The sequence below is a fragment of the Oryzias melastigma genome, linkage group LG5 (genome assembly GCF_002922805.2).
Source record: "Oryzias melastigma strain HK-1 linkage group LG5, ASM292280v2, whole genome shotgun sequence".
In the NCBI taxonomy this organism is placed as follows: Eukaryota; Metazoa; Chordata; class Actinopteri; order Beloniformes; family Adrianichthyidae; genus Oryzias; species Oryzias melastigma.
Genome location: NC_050516.1, coordinates 13,740,978 through 13,763,935, shown reverse-complemented (window position 1 = coordinate 13,763,935; position 22,958 = coordinate 13,740,978). Strand labels below are relative to the sequence as shown.

General features: G+C 38.8%; 1 protein-coding gene across 1 annotated transcript in view; it reads right to left on the bottom strand.

The window, feature by feature from the left end:
* Positions 1-22,958, bottom strand: part of LOC112144627 (metabotropic glutamate receptor 7) — a 224,648-nt gene that overhangs the window by 10,750 nt on the left and 190,940 nt on the right. The window contains exon 9 of the mRNA XM_024269253.2: positions 2,821-3,067. Within this exon, the coding sequence (XP_024125021.1) occupies positions 2,821-3,067 (247 nt within the window). The remainder of the gene's footprint in view (positions 1-2,820; positions 3,068-22,958) is intronic.

Genomic DNA, 22,958 nt, shown 5'->3' with positions numbered 1-22,958 from the left:
ATAAATTATGAAATTAGCCTGTCAAAGGTAGAAAAACGGGATTTGGTAAGTTGTTCTTGAGAGCCCTGAAAGAGCCCCCACTGCCAGGGGGAGATCACGCTGCCGTGTCATCTCAATTTTCCGTTTTTATTCCTGGGAGCATGCGACTGGAGGCTTCTTTTTTTATTTCCAAATTTTATTGCAGCTTTTTTTGTAGGAACTTTTAGCACAAATGAAACCCAATTCAATTGTGGTGGCATAAATTGGAGGCTTCAGCATTTTCCTTTTATTTTTATGTTTCTGGCTTTATCATTTTTCATACTTATTAACTGTGTATGCTGTTTTTTTTTTAAAATAACTAATGAACTTATGTGGAAACAACCAAATTTTCCAGTTTTTAGTGACCAAGTCATGCACTTTTTGTATATTTTTATGCATTATTCATTATTTTGGTCATAAGTTTTGCCATGACAAATTGTCATTTCTTTGTATGAGGGTGGAACGGACCAGGGAACACTTTGAATTTTACCGTACAAAAAATGACATTAAAGACCTATTTCTAAGAATCAGGATTCAAATGAAACTATATATGAACTGACCAAGGTTTAGCAGAGATACCATGATCATGAATGAAACATAATAACAACCAAGAAGCTGTTTCAGGCAAAAGGTTTGATCTTCATAAAAAATAATAATATGTAGACTTTGCTCAGATTACGCTATTCCATCCACTTCTAATGTTTGAGCATTAAAGCTCTCAAAGAAGAGAAAAGTATGATTATTTTTTCCTGTTGTTGCTATTCATGGACTAAAAATAGATCTGGAAGATAAACTAGCGTGATCTGGATCACACTAGTGATCGGGAACTGATTTTAAGAACTGATTTTAGGTTTGTATTGGGATCTTGTCCGGTCAGGATTCAAGGCTGATTTAAAAGCTGAACGGGGGGGGGGAATAAACAAACCTGACGGACCACGCCATGTCTTTGACTAAACTTTAAAGAAGATGTAATGTGACTTAAAACAATGGGGAATTCCAATTCGAAATTCCTGGATCCTGGAGTAAGAATGACAAGTTTCCCAATTTGGAATTCCAAGATTCCCCATTCAGAATTCAAAGATTCCCCATTCGGAATTCCAAGATCCCCGAGTCAGAATTCAGAGATTCCGGAATCGGAATTCCAGGATTCCCCATACGTAATTTCAAGATTCCCAATGCGGAATTCCAGGATTCCCAATTCGGAACTTCAAGGTTCCAGAGTCAGAATTCTGAGATTCCCAATTCAGAATTCCAGGATTCCCCATACGGAATTCCAAGATTCCCAATTCAGAATTCCAAGATTCCCGATTCGGAATTCCAGCATTCCCCATACATAATTTAAAGATTCTCAATTCGGAAGTTCGAGATTCCAAATTCGGAATTCTAAGATTCCGCATCCGGAATTTCACGATTCTTGAGTCAAAATTAAGGGATTCATGTTCGGTTTGATCTTTATAAAGTTTCTTTTATCTTGCCCTTTGACTGCTTTCATGTTTCCTTTGATCTTTTCTAAGTTTCCTTTGATCGTTGCTTTTGATGTTTTTGGAAATCAGACGATGTGGATCGTTCCCTTTAAAAACAAATATTTCTTCATTTATCAAAAGAAAAGCACCATGAATTTGCGTTGGTAAAAACAACTTGTTTATGAGATACAGTTTGAGTACGTAATGTTGCAATCACTAATGAATTTTACCATTCTGATACAGTGAATTAATATCCAGGTAGAGTCTTTTTCTTAGTCATACTCTTTAAAAAATAGTGAAAAATGTTTTAGGTAGTCTTTGGCTATATTGCGAAACATATCGCATCGTGAGCCAGGCATCGAGATATGTATCATATCGCAAGACTCTTGCCAATATAGACTCCTAGTTTTCGCAGTTCCTTAGCAGAGCTCTTTCCTCCTAATTGCCTTGATTTTAAAGTAAATTTCATGATTTCCCATAGGTATCAAATAAAAAAAAGGGAAATAATGCTTAGCATAGCTAACATGCTGACATGTCACATAATCTCCAAACTGAAGCTAAAAGCATTTGGAAGACATACATTATTAAATTCCAATCAAACCACAGAGATAAGAAGGTCTTTTGAAACCAAACGTTTGGTTAGACTTTTTCTGTATTACAGTTAGACAGTTTCACACTGCCTGTTCTGTCCTCTTTTGACCACTAGATGGAGCAGGAGTAATCTGGTTTTAAGCTTTTAGTTCAAGAAGAAGACAAGCAAGAGAACTCCATCAAACGCTCTCAAAACAGCTCTTAATTTTTATTTTTGTTCTACAGAGCTCAGGGAATTCATGCCTGTGAGTAACACAAATTAGTTGTTTGTTATTAAAATGTAATTAGGTCATGTGAATAATAGCTGCCAGCAGGCAGCTCCGTGTAAATATCAATGATAAGTTAGCATCATGCTAACACTTTTGCATATTGTTCACAGTTTTACAAATTTCTTGGTGGGGAAATAAATCTGAAACCCTGTTTGACATTAAGATTTGTTCATCTATATAACAAACTAGACACAGGTCACAGAATACTGGACTGTGACTGCATAGCGATTTGGGCCTTCGAGGAAGGTAGAAAAGCGCCATTTACCATCAAAAGGAGCCAACAACCTGGGTCATTCTGTTTATAAAATGAGCATTCAATGCTTTAGGATAATGAATCATTAAGCAAGTGAAACTCTCAGATCAGTACCATATATGGATTGACTACAACATCTTGGGTTGCATTCATGTAAAAGTTCTAAAAGTTCAATGTATATGTTTACAGGTATTCCTTTGTTTTCTCCCGTTTCATCGACACTTACTGTTGGGGTCGACGTTCTCGCACAGCTCCGTCTTTGCCTCTCCGTTGGGCCGGTCGCTGGCCTTGTGAGACAATCGGGACGACATGGTGGCGGCCGTGACAACGGCCTTGAAGGATCGTTTCCTCTTCTGCACGTTGAGCTCTGGGTGGAAGATGATGACGTAGACTTTGGGCATGTAGAGCATCCCCAGGGCGACGGACGCACTCAGGTTCATGGAGATGGTCAGGGTGGTTGTTTGGATGTACAACTGTGGGGAAGCAGCAGACGATAACGAGGGGGGGTTACTTATCTGAACACCGGAACTCATTACCTCAGTTGAACCTTGGTTGAAGAAGATGAAGCGTTCTTCCTCTCTGCAGACTCTTTTAGGAGGTAAATCAGAGGGGAGTGTATCTGTAGGTCTCTGTAGTCATAAAACGAAAAAAAAAATGATCATGAGATGGTGTTCTTGTGTTTACGAGACACTGAGTCACTTTAACTACCTCAGTCCGTGCCGTCGCTCATCTCTGCGAGCCACAGAGCCTTGGAGACTCTAAACATGAACTGAAATGAGCCTGAACAAAGATTCATTACAGAACCAAACTCTGGACACTTTTTATAAGCAGGTGAAGGATTGTTTTATATGACTCTGTGTTTTCTGCCCTCACCTGCAGCCAAGAATGGAAGCAGCTGGCTGAATTACATCATTAATGTTTTATGTGCTGTGTATATTGGCCTTGCACCTAAAGCTGTGGCCCTCTGAACCCAATCGAGCGCCGATATCGGCCCGAAATGAATGCATAAAGAGGCCTGGCCCAGCCATAATGGGCTTCCCAGAGTGGCTTTCACCGAGTGCAAACCCGCTGCCTTTGTGCTTTATGGGCCTGCTGTCACAGCCTGATGTACGCCATTTACAGGGAGAAGTCACCGAGGGTGAAGAAGGTGGAGGAAGAGGAGGTACAAGCTCACACACAAGCAAAGAGAAAGTTTGAAATGAGGAAAACAGTAGAAAACTAACTCCAAACAAGGTTAGCACTGACCCCAACTTCAACCCTAAAAAGCAAATTTTCAGACACTGACCTTCTAATAATCAGAGGTGATTTAAACTAAAAACAACAATTAAGAACAAATTTCTCCAAAGAATGAAAACAATTCAACAGCAGAAGTATCAGAAATATCATCTTTCAGACAATCTGACCAGAGCTTCATCTGCTCCTCTGACTGCTTTAGCATAGAAGATCTCATTGCGTCATAAAAACAACAACTTCTGAGCTGCCAACAAACAATCTCACATATTAACAGGCTTGATCCTCTGAAGTCAAGAGGAATTCAGCATAGTGATGTGTTCCCTTAAATCACATCACTATGATAGACAGTTAACAGAGTCTCTGCAAGAGCCAGACAGTTGAGTCACAGCAAGATGTCTGGTAGAGTTAAGAGACTCACTCTGATAAAAAGTCTTTTTTTTTTTTTTAGCGTTTTTTTGTGGCATTTTTCCCATGATAGAGGACATATATTTAAAAAAAAAACAACAACTAAGAATTGGGTTTTTGAGTATTTCTTGATGCAAATCATTGTGAATCGGGAGCAGGCAGAAAAATACTGTTTGAAAAAGATTGAAAACACACTGGGCAGACCACCAGCTCCATGCTCGCTCCATTCTGAGGGATCCACTTGTAGACAACTAGATCTACTTAGTTTTCCTCATCTGACCTAAAAGCGTTACAACTGGATAGCTCCACCACTGCTAGACATTTAGTAGGACAGGAATCAGCTCAGGGTGAAGGGAAGTGGGGGTAGGCTTGATTTGCACTAATGGTCCCGCCCACAACTCAGAGGCACATTTCCATTGAACTACTGCTGCTCTGCAGAAACTATGCTCTAGATAACAACAAGTTGTTCATATTTTTGGATAAAAATGGCATAATAATAATTAAAAAGAAAAATATCAGGGAAGGAAAAAATAAAAATAACAACAACAACGTATTACAAAAGGGTATGAGGATATGACCATTTAAATACTTTGTAATTTTTTTTAACATACATGCTGACCTGAAGTTTGTCCCCCTCATATCTTACTTTTTCATTCATGTTTAAACTTTTGTTTCATGTTTCGACTTACTTCAAAGGCTGAAGTAGGCCAGAACACCATTCAGTTCCAGTAGCTGCTCATTTGGGGGCGCAATTGTTCAAAATAAGCACTGACCAGAAAGGAAAGAATAAGCAGGAAGAAGAAAACAGGTAGTCCTCTGTCTTTCATTTGTAAATGCTTGCGCCTCCTCCCTACATCACATTTACCCAGCAGACATGTTCACACTTTTTCATGATTGGTGCTTCTTTAGACTCATGCTGCGGGCTATTTTTTTTTTTTTTTTTTGTCATAATACACAGAGCTTACATCATTTCTCCCTTTTGGCTCTCTTCCTCTCTTTGAGATGACCTGTTTCCATTTGAATACTCCCTAAATTTCTTTTCATGAAAAAAACCAAAAACATCTAAATCTTTGATTCAGTTTTATAAGCTAAATAAACCCAATTCAGGCCAAACTCTTGCCTTTTCATCTGAAAAATACACCAAAAGAACCAAGTGATAAAACTTACTTTTTCTTCCAACTCAAATAGGTGAGAGAAAAAAAAAAAACTTCCAACAGGAACAGAATGAAACAGGGAAAACTCAGGATCAAGCATGGCATTATCTAAAAATCCTAAAGTAAGAAAGTGGCCAGCTTCTCCAGGAACATCCTACTCTGAATCTCCTCCAAGATGACCAATGTTCTCAATTTCACCCTCACAGATAAATCAAAACCATCACCTATCCTCAGGAGAGAACTGCTTCAACATTTTGATGGCTAGAGAAACCCTAAGCAGCTGCAGATGGTGTTTGGAGCTGTGTGAGCTGACAGACTGCAGGAAGCACAAACTCAGCCCGAAGTATCAAAGAAAAAAAAAATCATCTTGAAGTTATTGACTTCAACATCCATTCATTTATATTGATTGAGGTAGTTTCAGGGGCTGCACATGTGCGTGGACATGCCAGCATGTGAGAAAACGCTCAGACGCTTCCATCTCTCAAATCCCGCCTTCAGTCATGTGGAACTTCAGATGGTGGTCCTCGCGATTCTATTACCAGATCTAACCCTTCTGCTCTGTAAGACAATACTTATGTTGACTATAATACTTCATAGTGATCGCATCAATTGTATCGCGTCCCTACTGCAACAGTATGTCTAGTTCATACTCAGGTTGGCTGCTTTCACTTACAACTGTCTGCAATAATTGCAACAAACAAACATGGTTTTGTCCAACGTTTTAGTAATTTGGTATTTTATTTATAGTGATAAAGCATATAGGGATCTTTGAGATTCGTTTTTTTATTTTTATCAAGCTTTGTTATTTTCTGAAAAGGCTTAAATCTATACAAGTTTGTGGTTATTTCATGGTGCAGACAAGACGATGTCGGTGGTACACTAGTTTTTTTATTTGTATTTTAAAAGCCTTGACATATCAAGTAAAGACACTTAAAAGAAAAATTTGAGATGATTTACCACCTGCTTCATGTTTCAATCAAATAAAGTTGAAGTTAAACATGAATTAGAAAATAAAGATTTAGTGAAGATGTTGTTTTTTTTATTTTTTTGGAACTGAATCAGAAAGAAATAATGTCTAAGCTTTGACTTTGAAATCCTGGGAAGTGGTAAATGCAATATTCTGGATTGAGTTTACTCTGCCACTGCACATCATATATTTCAAAATAAGTGTAGGTTAAAGACCCTTTCCAATTAAAATTGTGTTTTTGGTGTTTTCAACATGTCATGATCAAATTAATTGATCGATAGATCAAAAGATGTTCAGAGTGGGACTTTATATGTTGCGGTGTGCAAATAATTGTACTATAGGAGTAAAATTTCAATCAGGGATGATGTCATCAACCTGTGTCATGTTTCGCAGCAATAGAACCACTCCCTTTCAACAGCCTTGCAACCAGTCGGACTCGAGCGGTTGCAAAAAAGTTCCTCAGGAGACGGTCTATGCTGACTTTTGAAACATTTATCCCAGGGGGAGGTGAGACAATAAAACTGCTGTAGTCGGTAAAATGCAGGGACGATGCTAGAATGACTTCTTCAGGGCAGCTTGAACCCCAATCCAAAAGTCACCGTAATCATCACTTTCTTTTTTCTTTGCAGTGCTGAACTCATATCCACTTGAAAAGCTGATCAAAAAACACACGTGTGTGTTTGAAGCTCTCAGGAAGGAAAAAGTGTCCTGAAAAAGGTGGAGTTTGGCTGATCTTCTACGCTCCAATCTGCACAGAAGCTGATCTGAAGTCAGTGTTTGAGCTCGATATGAATCAGGATGAATCTCATAACAACAAGATGACACGAGCGATAGAGCAGAAACACAAGCCAGGGTTTATTGCTGTAATTCCCTCATTTCGGAGTGCGCCTACATGTGTTTGGGATAGTTTTCAGGGGGAAAATCCACACTTTGTTTCAGGAAGAGTTGATGAAGAGGAAAGATAAGGAGAGAAAACAGCAGAAGGAGACACAGAGGTCTGATGCACACTCAGCGTGCGCTCTGTGCACGTTCAAGCCTCATCTGTGAGTCGTTTCTTATCGGTCCATAAAGGTTACGTTGCAGATGAAGCTGAGAGCGGGACTCCGGGCAGGTTAAGTGGATCGTTTATCTCCTGCAGACTCCTGTGAGAAGCATCCGCAGATAAAAGTCTGCGCTCTTTGACTGCGCTCACTAAGAGGATTAATATTTAAAAAAAAATAGAGTCTCAGTAATCTGGAGCCTGTTTATCTGACGACGGCAGCGAAGAAGAAAAGCTGCGTCACACATTTATCTCTGGCTCCTTTCAGACGCGAACACATTCCCATGAATCTGCCGCCACGTCTCACCAACGTTCCTGCTGCTTCTGCCAAAACCGTTCATGTCAACGACCAGACTCATTCAGAGCCTCTAATGCAAATATTTGACAACATAAGCCTACAGTGCAGCAGTCACATTAACAAGCAGCAGGGGTTCATCGTTTATGATCAGCTGACTGTTTGAAATGCCTCTCATGCTCTGATGTGTGCTGCTTTAGAGACTCAATGTTGAACGTTCATCGCTGGCCTCAGAGTTACCAAAAAAACAAAAATGTAAAGCAGGAGTATGACTGCTTTAGAGCATCATTATTGGGTCTGTAAATTTGACTTTAGGATTCCTAAATAAAACTGATATTAGTTTCCGTGAATCTCTCGTCTTTCTGTTTTGGCTAAAATTCATGATATTTACTATCATTAAATCATTATATATTTTTTCAAAAGATCTTAAAAGTAATTGGTAAAATAAATTAGTTAATTTGCACTAAGTTAATCAGCCAATAAAAGTAATAAAAGCCAAGTAATAATGGTTTATTACCAAGTAATATTTTTTGTTAAAAAAAAGTAACTTTTCTCACTTTTTATAGAAGTTTTTATCACTTAAAATGATAGCAATAAAGCTATCACTCTCCCTTTATTTGGATTCTTTTTTTTTTAAATAAAAGCAGACTTTATTTATCTACAGTCTAGCCTGTAGACTTACAAATTACTGCCTGTTGTTGATTAAAGTTTAATTAAATATTTGTCTTTCACTGCTGTAAAAGTCAAGCTGGCTTCTTACAAAAACCACAGCATCTTTTAATAATCCTCTACAAATTTTTTTTGTTAATGATCAATTCAATATCAGTGTTATTATTTATATCATTATTAATTATTTGGTCCATGTTTACTTACAGAAAATGGTTTTATGTTGGTTGTTTTTCATTTGTGATTTAGGAGGTTATGGATCTGCTTTTTAGTTTAAAATTAGACTTTTGCAAAAAGGAATCACATTTTTTTCAGAAAATGCTTTAAACCTGAATTCTAAACCTCCATCCTCTTCTTCTCTGGCTGCAGCTGTCAGCATCATTGCGTAGCTCTGGAGGTCAGAGGTCTTCACTGCATCTGAGTCTGACCTTTGAATGTTGACTTTTAAAGAGCAAAACTTGATTTTTCTGTTCATTTTTTGTACTGCGATCTTTTACTTCTGACAATACATTTTCAATATATGTGAAATATATATTTTTTCCCTATTCAAAGTAAAGTAGGTTGTTGCTTGAATGGCATATTTATGAGCGTGACGCTTTCCCTTTCTGTGTTTAATCTTCCAAAGCCTGCTTCTATACTTTCTTCATTTTCATTAGATCTGTTTCATTGTTATGCTTTTCTATGCACAAAATCCATTTTAAAGTCACATATCCTGTTGTGATTCACTTCATTAGAACAAATGAGTTCATCTCTCTGGCTCTGTGTGCTTCAGATGTCCAGCTGAGCTACCGATGCGCCTCTTTTGTTTCATTGCATAACTCTTGTTACTCGTTTTGGCCCCATGCGGTGCTGATTGATCAGCTGATCTTGTCAGCATAACGGTTGAGTCAGTGAGGAAACAAATAGATTATGAAGCAATTTTTTTGTCAAATTCCTGATTGTATGTACTTTTTTTTCTAAAAAAGATTATCTGTTGTCATAGAAACATGGGTGGAATTGCTATTACATTCTTGCTAGATTTTAGGTGTGTAAGTTTTGTGGAATTTATAAATCTTTTGTGGGTCAAACTTGTGTAATATGGGGAAAAAATAGGAATTTTTCAAGAAATCATTAAATGTAGGTGTTTTAGCCTTTAGTCAGAGGACTACTTAAACTTAATAAAGACAAATGAATGTGTAAATGAAGATAAAAACATGAGCAGCAGCTTCATTAGAACTATTATCGACTCAGACTTCAGCTCTGAATAATAAAGTTTGATCGATGTGCTCCACAGAATCTGCCTGCACTGAAACATGCTCAGATCTCCTCGACAGCCCTGCAGCAGTCAGAGATCAAAGATCCTTAGGATGGTTTGTCCATTCTTGTCCTGCATGCAGCTGCAGCCTCGTGCACCATTAGCATGCAGCAGCTGCAGCCCAGCGCTGGCGTGACTCGACCTTCTGCACAAAGAATCGGCTCCAGGTCAGAGCCTCCAGCTCTGCAGGAAGCACTCCACTTCACATGCAGCACCGTGAGTTCATCGACCTACATACGCTGATGACTCATGCAGCCGCGGATGACATGAAACATACCTTGCATGATGGTAACTTTGACAGAGACGTAAGGTGGACGAGCTTATTGAGGATTTGCCACACTTTAGAGTTTCAGAAACATGGTCTCCACGTTGGTTTAAAGGAAATCTGCATTAAAAAATATTTCAAAAGCTATTTTATCTTTGAATTGCTTTTCAGGAGAAACCTTTGATGATTTTGTTTCGTTTTTTAGCAACATGTCATGGTGAAGCTGGGATACTGTATCAATGTGACAGTGCCCACCACAGACGTTCCTAAATATTCAGTCAATAAAACTCTGAGTCAGGCGCGATGGACATTTCTTTTCTGTCAGAGGAAAAGCTGCAGCATTTACGTTTGACTCAATGGTGATTGATAAAAAAGAAATGCAGTTAGAACTGAAAAAGATGCTCGGAAAAGCAGGAAAATGTTTTCTAGATGAATCTTTATAATTCCAGTTACTCTGAATAATAGAATCATGTCATAACATGATCTGAATGACAGAAAATCTCCAAATAATAAAAAAAATAGTAATAATTCAATAATTCATGAAATGGGTTATAATTCCAGAAAGAAACTGGTTTGACAACTGACCTAATTCAATCTAAGTTGCAGGTTCAGTAAAAAGCAAAGAAGAGCTGTAACATAAAACCCTCTAGATCAGAGCTCCCCAATGTTTGTTATTTATACTGGCCATATATTTTTTTAAAATTTTATTTTTGCAGAAAAAATTATAAACAGAAAGAGCAGACTCCCACAATGCCCCTCGTTCAGTCAGTACTCACAGCCTTTAAAAGTTTCCTGCTTCCAATAACTAAAAAGAGATATGCTTGATTCTTTCTGACAGCCATTGAAAGCAGCATGAAGTCAGGCATCAACTGTCGTGCTAGAGTTCGGATATCCACTGAAATGCCAGTTTCTCTCATCTAAGAAAATAAGGCAGAAGCATCTCTTTTATTTTTTTGTGAAAGCCACCAAGTCCAGTTTTGAAGGACAGGGTTTATTTCAAAAGAAAACTCTCCAATTTTGCCTTACAGTACATATTTTTTCCAGATTCAATTAATCTAATTCAGGATTTCTTTGAGAGTACAGCAAATAAGATCTAAATAATGAAGAAGAAATTCAGTTTCATAATAAAATTTGATTTCTTTTACATGTTTGAGTTTTAAAATATTTAGTTGACTGCAAAAAAAAAAAAAAAAAAGTTTTTTGTAAATGAAGGTGGATCAAAAATCTTTAAAAGTTCCAAAGACCTGTCGACTTTTTCTAACAGGTGAAGGAGGATTAAAAGAGGCAGTTCTCCAAAAATGTCAGGGAGCGGCAGATGGATAACGAAGAGGAAATGCTACAAACTTCTGTCGCTTTAAGTCGAATCGTAAAGTCTGAAGTGTTTTCATACGTTTTATGTTTTTGTAAACACTCCACATCATTACTGACGGCTCTCCTTCTCTGCCTGACCCACTTCCTCAGAAGCTGCTGCCCCGTCACTGATCTGGTGTCAGTTCTTCTTCGGCTCCTGGATGCTTTTTCTCAGTCAGACACTTTGAAGTGCTTCAGCCCGAGCGGCATCAAAGCCTCTGATGAGACGAAGGTGAGCTTGTTATTTATCTGCTGCTCATAATGGAGCTCATTTAAGGTGAGGCTGCAGTTGTGCTATTTGCTCTTATTTCATATATTTTAAAAACTTTCCATTCTGCATTCAAATCTGAAAAACAGAAGAACTAGGTTGCACTGTCAGCTCTTGAAATGGCCTGAAACTTATCTTTAACAAGTTAATACAAAGACAAATGACTCAAGCTTAGAAGAAAGAATAGGAATGAAACACAAATATATATATATTAAAAATATATATACATATATAAAAAAAAAGATTAAAGTAGAATGCGTGGAGAAACTGAATCACAGCAGAAAGCTTAAATCGTAAAATCACAAGAAAAGAACAAAAGAAAAAAGTAAATACATTATTTGTCAATGTGGTAACCAACTGGGGAAGATGTGGGGATTATCTAAAAAATGCAGGTCAGTAAACATGGAACATAAAGGTTTTGAAGGGTTGAAAGAATCAGCTTGAATTTAAGTTGATCAGACAAAAGTAATCTGGATTGATGGATGTGTAATGTGCATTGAGTCAGTCAATTTTGAGCTTAATTTTCTTTATTTATGTAATCCATCATCAGAAAACATGGTTTTCATCAGAGTGGGTCTATAAGAATACTAAAAGAGGGGGAATATAGTTGGAGTTTACTTTTTATATATTATCTATTTATTGTAAATGTAAAAATGTTCCAAATTAGTCTTTAGAAGTATTAGTATACTTCCTGCCCTACATGTACATGGTCTATAGTAGACTTGCTACACTTGTATTCAAGTATATTTAATCAAATACATTTCAACTGTGCTACTTTTTACCAGGGGTGATGCAGAATAAATGTAACCCCACACTGAAAGACCTGTGAAGAAATCCTGTTTGCAGACGATTCAATCATTTTCCTGGATGACTGGATCTCTTCACAGGGATAAGAGTTTTTCATTTGCCAACAGTCAGATCTTAACCTTGCTATGAAGGACTCTAATCTGTGCTGCACAGATGATCACTAAGTGGTTGTAGAAGAAAGTTTAACCTGACTGACCTCTAATGCTGGAAATAAAGTAAGCATACAAATTTTAAGGGGAGACAACAAAATCAAAACTTGTTATCTGACCAGAAACACCTGCAGTTTTGGGAGGTAGCTTTAAAAAAACAAAAATGTTCAGCTTTTATGCCTCTAAAAGCTCAATCTATCTTTCCTGCTGTTGTACCCTTCACTCCAGATGATGACAAAAGTGCTGTGAGAGTTTCTGTGGTGCCAGGGGGATGATTGTAAGGTTGGTTGTAAACAGGTTAAAGTGCAACAACACAATTCTAAATGCCGAGTCATCAAGAGGAGAGTGAAAGTGTTGATGGTAAAAAAAGACAACTGGGGCTGAGGAAGATAGAGGAGGAGCGTCTGGGGGAAAGCAAGGAGGTCAAAGGGTTGAGAGGAGGTTAAACGGAATGAGACAGACAGCAGCTGACGTGAGAGCTGTGAATGATGACAGAGGGAGGGTAGTGAAGGAGAAGTAGGGCAGAAAGGAGACAGGGCGCAGTTTAAAGCTGGAAGACTGATCGCCACGTCAAAGAGAAGAGTTAGCGATAAGAGAAGGACGTTGAGGGGAAAACAAGGAGGAAAAAACAAAGAACCCCCCACCAAAAATAAACCCCAAATTTAGCTTTAAACTATCCATCCATCTTCTATCCCTGCTGGAGACCAGGAGTTGCTGGAGCTTATCCCGGCTACGGTAAGGCTAAGGTCAAGGCGGGACACTCCCTGGACAGACCACTCCTCCTTTATAAAGTTAAACTCTTAAGTTAAATCTTACTTCTGCCAGTGAATAATTTGTGTGAGACCATGTGAAAATGTCACATTTCAGACGTTGAATTGGGTTTCAATAGACATGCTCAAGATTTTTTTATTTTGTCTCAAACCACAAACTTCCCAATTCGCAATCTGTCTGGAAATAAATTATAAATCAAAAAAGATTGAAGTCTTCATTAATACTCCTCTTGATTTTAGGCTCACCTCCCAGTGTGGTGCCAAGCACACTCTAAAGAACATCTAGCCTCAAAGTGGCAGCTGTTTTCATCACTGCATTCAGACTGCATCATTTTAATGTGTGTGTGTGTAAGACGACGTTTATCTTTTGCTTTTTCAAGGGGGTGAATCAGAAAGTAAATACGATACACATAAATAGAGTTAGTCAAAAGACAGTAATAAGTTAGCCGAAAGATCATTTAAGAAATTAGTTTAAAGATGCCATGAAAGCAGTCTGAAGATACTTCAAAGTTAGTTTCAAGATGGTAAGAGTTTTGTCTGAAGCTTTGTGAAGTTATAGAAGTTAGTTCTGAAGATGGAATGATGGGGTGTGAAGTTGCTGAAGATATCCAGTTTGTCTGGAGTTAAAGCCCTTATGCAAAATCAACTTTTTGAGCTTTTAAGTGTATATACGTGTATTCCTCACTTTAAACAATCCGAAAGTGGTATTTTTTCAAATCCATTCACACATTTCTGAGCATTCCTTTAAAAACCTGTGCTCCGAACACCAGCTCCTTCCAGCCCACACAACCAGCGGGTTCTCACAAGTTGATGTCACAAAGTGAGAAGAGCCCCTATAAGAAAGAGTCTGTGCTACCAGAACCACCCCCCAGGCTAACACAAACATACAATTTATCGCTCAGCTAGCTTGCGTCGCTGCTTAACTAGCTAATGCTAGTGCTGAGCTAGCTAGTGCCACTTCTCAACTAGCTAGTCACGGTTCAACTAGCTAGTGCCGGTCCCCAGCTAGCTCATCTGGTAGCCCCAGCCATCGCTACACTGATTGTAGTGATGAAATGGGAGGCACCCACAAGCAGCGAAAGGCGTGCCTCAGAGATCGAGGCGTCTTACTTCTGGGTAGGAAAACAACTCATGTTTCATAAATAATTCTTTAGTGTGCCAAAGATAATATATTATCATTTATGTTGATATAGTTTACACTGAAAGATTACAAAAACCATGATAGGTGGGCCCTTTAAAGACCCACCCAGAAGATTTCAACATGTTCTTGTGGCATTTTTCTAATAATGAAGAATATATATTTAAAAAAAGCTTGAACTTGTATTTCTGACCATTTATTTGTTAAAATTGTTCTGAATCAAGGGCATATGAAAGAATGGAGTTTGAAAAAGATTGAAGTTGTGATGCAAAAACTATGCGGGGCGGGGCATAAGCTTCCTGCTCTGCTCCATTCTGATGTATCCACTTGTACGACTGGATCCATGTATGCCTTTGTTTTCCTCGTCTGAGTTGGCATCTGGCTCATAGATGAGAGATGGATGGATAGTGTGGAGAGGTTAAACATTCAGTTTCTATGGATTATGATGGATGGTCTTGGAAGATGCTTTTAGATGTGTCTTTATTTTACTTTTGGTTGAAATGGAGGAGTTTTTTACTTTTCAGAAATAAGTGAATGAGGTTAAAAAATGTTGAGAAAATAATGCTACTTGCTGCCAATCCATTTTCTAGTCAAATGCTGGGTCTTCTAAAATGTGCAAACTAAATAATAAAAAAATAATGACAAAAATAATAACAAAAGTCTGTGCCAAATCTTTTAGAATAAACTTTATAATAAGAAGAAGGTCTACTTAAAGGAGGCTAAAGTCTCCCAGGAGAAATGTGCAAAGATGAATTGGGAACATTTGCAAGACGTTGGTCAGCTATAAAGCCAAACTGCTTAAAGGTCAGTAACTGTCTACTCTTTTCTACTTTCAGTTTAACGAGCTAATTTGAAAAATAATCACAATTTTACAGTCTTTTTTTGTAAGCTGTGATGTCTTACAGACCCTCTGGTGGGACCTGTGCATCAGAGATTTAATGTTTATTTAAAGTGCTGCTGACATTTTCTTCTTTCGTTAGGGGATTTGTTGTTTAAGGTTTTAGTGAATTAACTAAAAGCTCCAGTAATTTATGGTGGATTATGAAGCTCTTTGCACCTGAGTTTCTGTGTATGTGCAGCTGTTTTCCCTCCCCAGGGGAGGGTTGATCTCAGCTCAGCTGTGCTGCACGAGAAAAAAGAAAAAAGCAAACAGAGGCTTAAAGAGATTAAAAACGGTCACATATCTGCTCTGAAAACAGCTGCACAACAAAGCATCCGTGTTTTAACTCATGCGACAGATACGTTTGCTGTAGCAGATTCATTAACACCTCCTTCTTTTCTTTATTCTCATTCACCATTTTTGAAAAATGATTTACATAACTTGAAGTCCCCGTCTAATCGTCTTTTGATCCATTAAAAAAAAACAATTCCTGGTGATCTTTTAATTATTATTTTTCTATTTTTGCCAAACTTGAAAAACCTGTCATCATAGTTTCTGCAAAGCGGTAGGAATTTCCGTCTGCCCTCATTTCCCATCAACCCTCTGTTTACCCTCTCTCTTCTCCTAGCTCGTAGCTCCAAGCTAGCACTAGCGAAGTAACAAAATGGTAAGCAACATTGGAGCTATCCAACTGTACAGTTTTAATCCAGATTCCAGCTCAGGTGAAGAAACAAAATAAGACGGACTTAGATTTAATCCCCTACAAGTGGATGCATTGGAATGGAGCAGTGCAGGGAGCTTGTGGCCCACCGACTGGAGCTTGATCATACATCATACCGACTGAAGCATCTCATCCATGTCGACCATCTTTGTAAATAGTGTTACAATGAATGACGATTACTGTGTTGGATTTATACCTTTATTTATATTAAGAAAGCAAACATTTTAATACATCAAATATAAACTTCATTTATTGTCAGAAATCAAATGTGGTTATTTGTTGGCATTTCTTTCCAGGAGACTAAAGTTGGTCAAAAGTCTCCCTCCTCTCTCGTGTGCTCTGCTCTTCTGCCTCATGTCCTCTCTGATCAGGTCTAGAAGCTCATCACTAGTCGCGTTTACATTAACTCTGAAATTTTGCAAATTGGAATTTTGATACATTCTCCTAATGGAAACACCACAATTCCGAAAAAACAAAACAAAAACGTTTTTGCCCTTAGAGGGGGTGGTATTTGGGGAGTTTCGAAACAGACATTTTTCGCAAAACTGTAATGGAAACACTTTTCGAAATAGATGCGCCTCTTTGTATGAAGTGTCTGTCCTGAGCGCAGCACAGCGGGCGGCAGGAGAGATCCAACAGCTTCACAGCTCTTTATAAGTTGAGTGTCATACGGAATCGTGCAGCCCCTCCATAAAACAATAACCAAGATTTCGTCATCTCTTCATCTGCAGCTGCACTTCTGCAGCTTGGAGCCTGAGTAAGATGCGGAAGTCTCATTTGAGGAAAAGCGCGAGTGCAGGGACAGAAACTTAAATGGATCTCCTCGTGTTTTTAAACAGAAAAAGGTCCAGCAGCTTACTTGTTAGAATGGTTATTCATCTAAAAACCGCTGAACAGGTTTCTCACGTGCACCTGAGACTGTCAATAGACTCTGCACGGCACACGCTCTCCAGACAGATCTGTGACGTCACTGCAATCTCTTTTTTTAGTAAATCAAATAATAATAATAGTAATAATAAAGATCTCATTCATTGTCATGTTTTAATTACTTATCGTGTGAGTTGGTTTGTGCTTTATCGCAAAATGATGATTTAATGGAAAAAGTGTCATTTCGAAAATGCATTTTTCTAAATTCCTAGAATTTAAATAAAATTTTAGGCAAATGTGTAATGGAAACACAGCTAGCGATTCTTTTTCTTCTTCCACTTGGTGGGTCACTCCTTCCTTCCTCTCTTTCTTCACTCTTCTCTCTTTCACCCACTGCTGTAGTTTACTCCCAAGTAGAAAAAATCAGGAGGACTGGTGGAAGGTCTCTGTCTTGATGCCTCATCCATGAGGTCAAACCAACAGTAGCAGCAGTGGACTCCCACTAACCTTCTCCTGATGCTGGATACTCACAATCAGTGGCGGGCCGTGCATTTCACACCTAGGCCTTCAGTAGTGCTCCATCTGAATCAATCCAACCCTCAATAACTATTTTATGGCAATAAAACTTCTAGTGCAGGTACAACTGCAACACACACACCAAAAGCATAAAAAATAACCAGATAAAATTTCAATATTATGTAGGGAGATAGCAAAATTTTACTCACCAAAAATCCAGATTATTTAAACACAAAATCCATCCTTTCTATCCTCAAAAGGATTTCAATCACTCTGTCGTGCAGAATCCATGCGTTTCGCAGATGGAAAGTGTTCCGTGGCTGTGATAAGCTGGAAAAGGCTGCATGCGGGAAATGTTCTGGTACTCCTGAAGCCTCTTGTGGTCCAGGAGGGTGACAAACATCCGTTTTTGTGATCGATCAAGGTCTGTGTCTGGAAAATAATATTGTCGGTAGTGCGCGCGAGGATTTTGCGCTGCACACGCCCACGGTGCGTTCAGGGGCCTCGTAGATTTCAGCTTCACTCCCGCTCAACGGAGTCAAGAACTCCTTTACCCGTGCCAGACAAAACTGTGCCACAACTTTACCCAGACATTCATTTTCCACCAAAAATCAGACGATGAGACGCTTTCCACTGGCAAAATCTTCAAACCTGACACGCCGCTCCTCGACACCTGTGTCCGTCACATAACGCAGAACCAGAGCGAGCTGCGAGCTATCCAATCATAGCACGTGAAAATGATGACGTTTCCGAGGGCCTTCTAGCTGGCCTAGCACGTGGTCTCCTCCAGATCTGATTGGTTGAAGCAACAGTTTGGTCGACAATTATTTTATGCTACAGGGCCCGCAGAACTGATTGTGAAGGCCTCCGGGCAGATTTTTTTGACCCTAGCAACAAATGGTGCTGCAATGTGATTGGTTAATGCTTAAATAGGAAAATACACGTCTGGAAGCAGCGCAACCAGGGAGACAGCAATGAAAGGACGAAGACAGAGCATTTGGAATTATAGAATACGTATTCACGGAAATAAATAATAATTAATATCAGTCTGTGATTCAGATATTTTTAGGCCAGCAGAGAAGGCCTTGCAGGCCCTGATGGCCCGCCACTGCTCACAATCCTGAACACAAAGGATCATAATAGACAGCAGAAAAAAGAAGATACAATTTCTTTTTTTTTTAAATAGCAATGTGGGGGGTATTTGTTTTGATTTTGGTTCTTTTAAAGGATAGTCAAACAGTGCAGTTGGTTGCGTAATCCATGGAATGTATCCACGGAGCTGTTATGGGGCAAGATGGCTGTGTTGTACTTCCTGTTTCTAGGTGGCCTAGCGGTCAAACTCCCCTGCTAACAACCAAGAGGTTACGGGTTCAAACCCAAACTGCTTGTTTCGATTTTGGTACTTTTAAAGAGTAATCAAATAGTGCAGTTGAAGGCTTAATCCATGGAATGTATCCACGGAGCTGTTATGGGGCAAGATGGCTGTCGGCGAACCGAAGGCGGCGGCATCGGAAGGAATTCAGACACAGCCCAAGAGACCAAAACAAACGCTGACGTCACGTCAGTGTCGAGATTTGATTGGCTGGATATCGATGTGCTCCTGGATCGACCACTTGCTCTGGTGACACTGTTTGGGCGAAGTTTTCACTCTGAGTTTTTTTATGTTGAATTTCAACCCATCAAAATTTTGAGTCTCGAAATTAAAAACACATATTTTTCTAAGATAGAAAATATTTTTGGGAGGATAAAATTTTGCTGTTTAAGAAGCAAGGGTTAAAAAATCTCAGAATAAAAATTCAGAGGTTAAAAAAATTCAGAAAAAAAATTCATAGGTTTAAAAAATTCAGAATAAAAATTCAGGGGGAAAAATTTCAGAGTCTGATGGAACTAAAAAACTTCCATAGAAAAGTGGGTATAACTTTGAGAATGTGCACAGAAACATGTTGCTTTTCCCGCAACAACACAGAGAAAGATTTTTCAAGGTAAAAAAGGGGAGACATTTAGGCATTTTCATTACACACGTGTAAAATTATCATAATGCTAGAAATGTCAAAATGACATTATTTGGCAATTTCTATTAAGTCATAATTATGCAATTAAACAAAAACTCACATAAGTCTTTCAAAAACATGGCGACTAATGGGAACACTGCTTTAATTTACAGCAGATACATTCAAATTCATACCACAGCACTATCACTCATCATCTATCAAATGAGGCATCACCGTCTTATTAAAGCCATGGAATGGCAAGCTGCGTTGGAGCGGCTACGGATGAAGCAATTTTGGGAAATCATGGTTGGTGATTTTATAGTGGAGCTGGGGATCCAACAATTCCACAAGACACGCTTTCTGATGAGCTGTGTGATGCTGTGGGATCTCTTGTGCTCAAGCAACTGGACAGTTGAGCGCGGTTTCCACATGTTGGTCATGCGACTCATTTAATTCAAAAAAAGGGTTTCTGTTACAGTTTTGCAAAATATGTTAAACTCAATACACCTTATTAAAACACCTTCTCCGAGCTCAAAAACGTATTTGATAAATGCAAGTTTTTTTTTAAATCGTCGTGTTTCAATTAAGCAAGTTTGTTTTTACAAATCCAATTTACACAATTTCATAGTCAATGAAAACAGCTTTTCAAAAGATAAGCACTAAATGACAGACTTTCTCATGGTTTGGATGTGTACAAATGTGTTTAAACTTTAAAGCACATGCAAAAACATGTTGAACTTGATTTGGTTGTGTTACTAATTTGTTGAGTAGACAACACCCCACTCCCCTCCAAAAACAGCCTTATCTATTTTGTATGCTTGTCTTGTATAAATACGTAATGTGGGCATTTCTGGCAGACTGCACAAACATTTGGAGTAGTGCTTTAACTTGGATGTTTGTTTTGAGCATATTCCATTCTCATCCTATTTTCTGGAGTCCTAATCTACCTCTCCCTGGCTGTTGCACTTTGTGGCAGCTGACATTGAAAAACCTTCATCACTGTCTTTACCCCTCATTTGATCCCTCTGCTGAGGGCATTATTTCCCATTATTAATGCAAAAACAAGCTGATAAGGCCTTAGTCCAAACTGCCCTTACAGGTGAGTGAGCAAACTTGGCTAGGACACGCAGGTGGGCCGTAACAACAATCAAAGTCAGCCCGCTCAGTGAACCACGTCCCAAGGGTTGGTGACACTTGATTTAATGGGAAAAGCCAGCACATTAAAAAAACAACGAGTTGGGGACACCCAAAACGTCAAAAAGCAACGCGGTGGAGGCCCCATGACAAGTTGGGAGTGACAATGTGTTGTCCAAATCCTATGCACTACACAAGAGACCTGTTCATGCTATTCAAGTTAAAAGTGTGCGCTTCTTGCACACTACACTATTTGCATATTTGTGTTGCTTTTTGTTGGAATCCTGATAAATCATGCCTAAGAAAATTTGTATGTGAACTTCTGAGATGAAGTTCAGATACTGAGCAATACCATATTATAGTACATAGGCTGTCTAGTTGGAACTGAAATCTGAATAAGGATGATCATGATCAGTGTTTTGGCAGCAGTAGTAACACACCTGCAGAGGTTTCTGTGTTCGAACAAACTAGACACAGCATTTGAGCTGTGACAGTGAAGCCTACAGCTGCACCACACACCTATTAGCTGAATCTGAATTTGAATCAGGGCCTTCTCGCTGTGAGGCGAGATCACTACCGCCCACAGATAGATCAAAACACACACAGAAAAAAACAACACATTGAATGTCAGCTGCAAGAATCAAGCTGCAGCCCAGAGCAGAAGTCATTCAGAGATGCAGTAGATACTCAAATCAGGTGAGCTTTGGGTTTTTTGTGTGTGTTTCTTTGCCCCCTTGTTCCTCTTTGATGGCTTTTCTTTGGCCTCGCTCTGTTCTGATTTGCTGTTTGACACATCTGCAGTGTCAGGGTTCTTTACACCTGCTCAGTTTGATTCAGGTAAGGATCCAAAGCTGCAAGCTTATCAGCTGTGTAAAGCGCTGGAGCAGAAACCCTGCAGAGGAACAATCCCAGTGTGTCATTCACGCACCGGCAGGGAAACTGCAAAGCGCACACACACACCTATATAAACACACACACGCATAAACACACACACACAGGCATATAATCAATCTTTGTTAGTTGGAGAAAGTGGCTGCTGAAGGCTGCGCTGAAGCAGATCACTGTGTTGGACAGCAGCTCGATCTGACCTCATCTGTGTTCATTTGCGTTGCAGCGTGAGGTGAGCTGAGGAGGTTAAAAGGTTTATTCAGTCTGAACTTCTGCTGAAGCATCCTCATGCCCACGTTGAACACATTCAGTTAGTATTTGCGGAAGTTTCAGTCCTCCATTCTGTTCCTTTTAGAGTTGAATTGTTTATGCTGCTCTTATTTTTTCTAAATTACATCTAAAACAAATCAAAATTTCCTTAAAATTCTGTAAACGCTAACATATTCTATGTCTGCAGGTGTATTTTATCATGCAAAACTGTTTTTTGGACTTTCTGATCAGACAACTAAGATAATACACACATCATAAACTGGCAGATTTTCTGTCTTCTTGACATTAATTTAACAGGATGCTCCTCCAGAAAGCGGAGCAATAAGATAAAATCAGCACTCATGAAGAATTGCCAATAAGGGTTTTTAGTCAGATGAGCTCATAAATAATAGTTTTATGGCTTAAACTGCAGAGTCAAGAAATCGTCAGAACTGTTTAAATTTGCCATTTTTTTGTAAAGCAATCAACAAGAAATCAATAAAACACGTTGCTGCTTTTGTTCCTGTTCTTGTTTACTCAAGGAGCTTATAGTCATCGATGCATGGACTTTGCTGATGAAAAACAATATTTCTCATCCATCAGCTTCAGTTGAAAGATGCTGACAGATCAGCTTTCCAGCATGTAGCCAATTAAATGATTAAAAACTATTTCACACAAAATCATAACAAAAACATTACTTGTTGTTTTTAACAAAAAGCTTGGATTTCTTGATAATATTTTAATATCTTGAAAATGATTTCAGGAAAATCTGACTGATCATGACATCCATGGTATAGTTTGTAGACTAATAGGAAGGTTGAGCAAGAAAGGCCTCTGCCCAACTTTTTAGCTGAAGAAAAGTAGAGTAAAGCCGCTTAAAGCATGTTTTTTTTTTTTGTTGGTTTTGTTTTTGTGACTAAAGCTACGGACAAACCAGGCATGTGAGGCGCAAGTTCTGAAGTGTATTTTTAGTGCATTCCAGACACCGATAAACATGCAGTCTTGAAGCCGTGTTTAGCCCATGGTGTTCACACTGGAAAAATAGGGAGGGAATTTATCACCTTGTTCTTTTGCTACTGTTTACTTGCTCATGTGGACCTCCTACAGTTACCCTGAAATGTTCTACTTCTTGTTTCTCTGTCTTTTTGCGGCAAAACTGACACTTGAACAGATTGGAAATAGCTTGCTTTGCTTTAATTTAATGCCTAATTGATTAATAAACGTTCTAGTTTTTTGCATCAACACAACAGAGATGCACCGTAGATGGACCTGTTAAATCAGGCTTTAGAAGAGGCTTGGTGCAAAATCCCGTGAATCT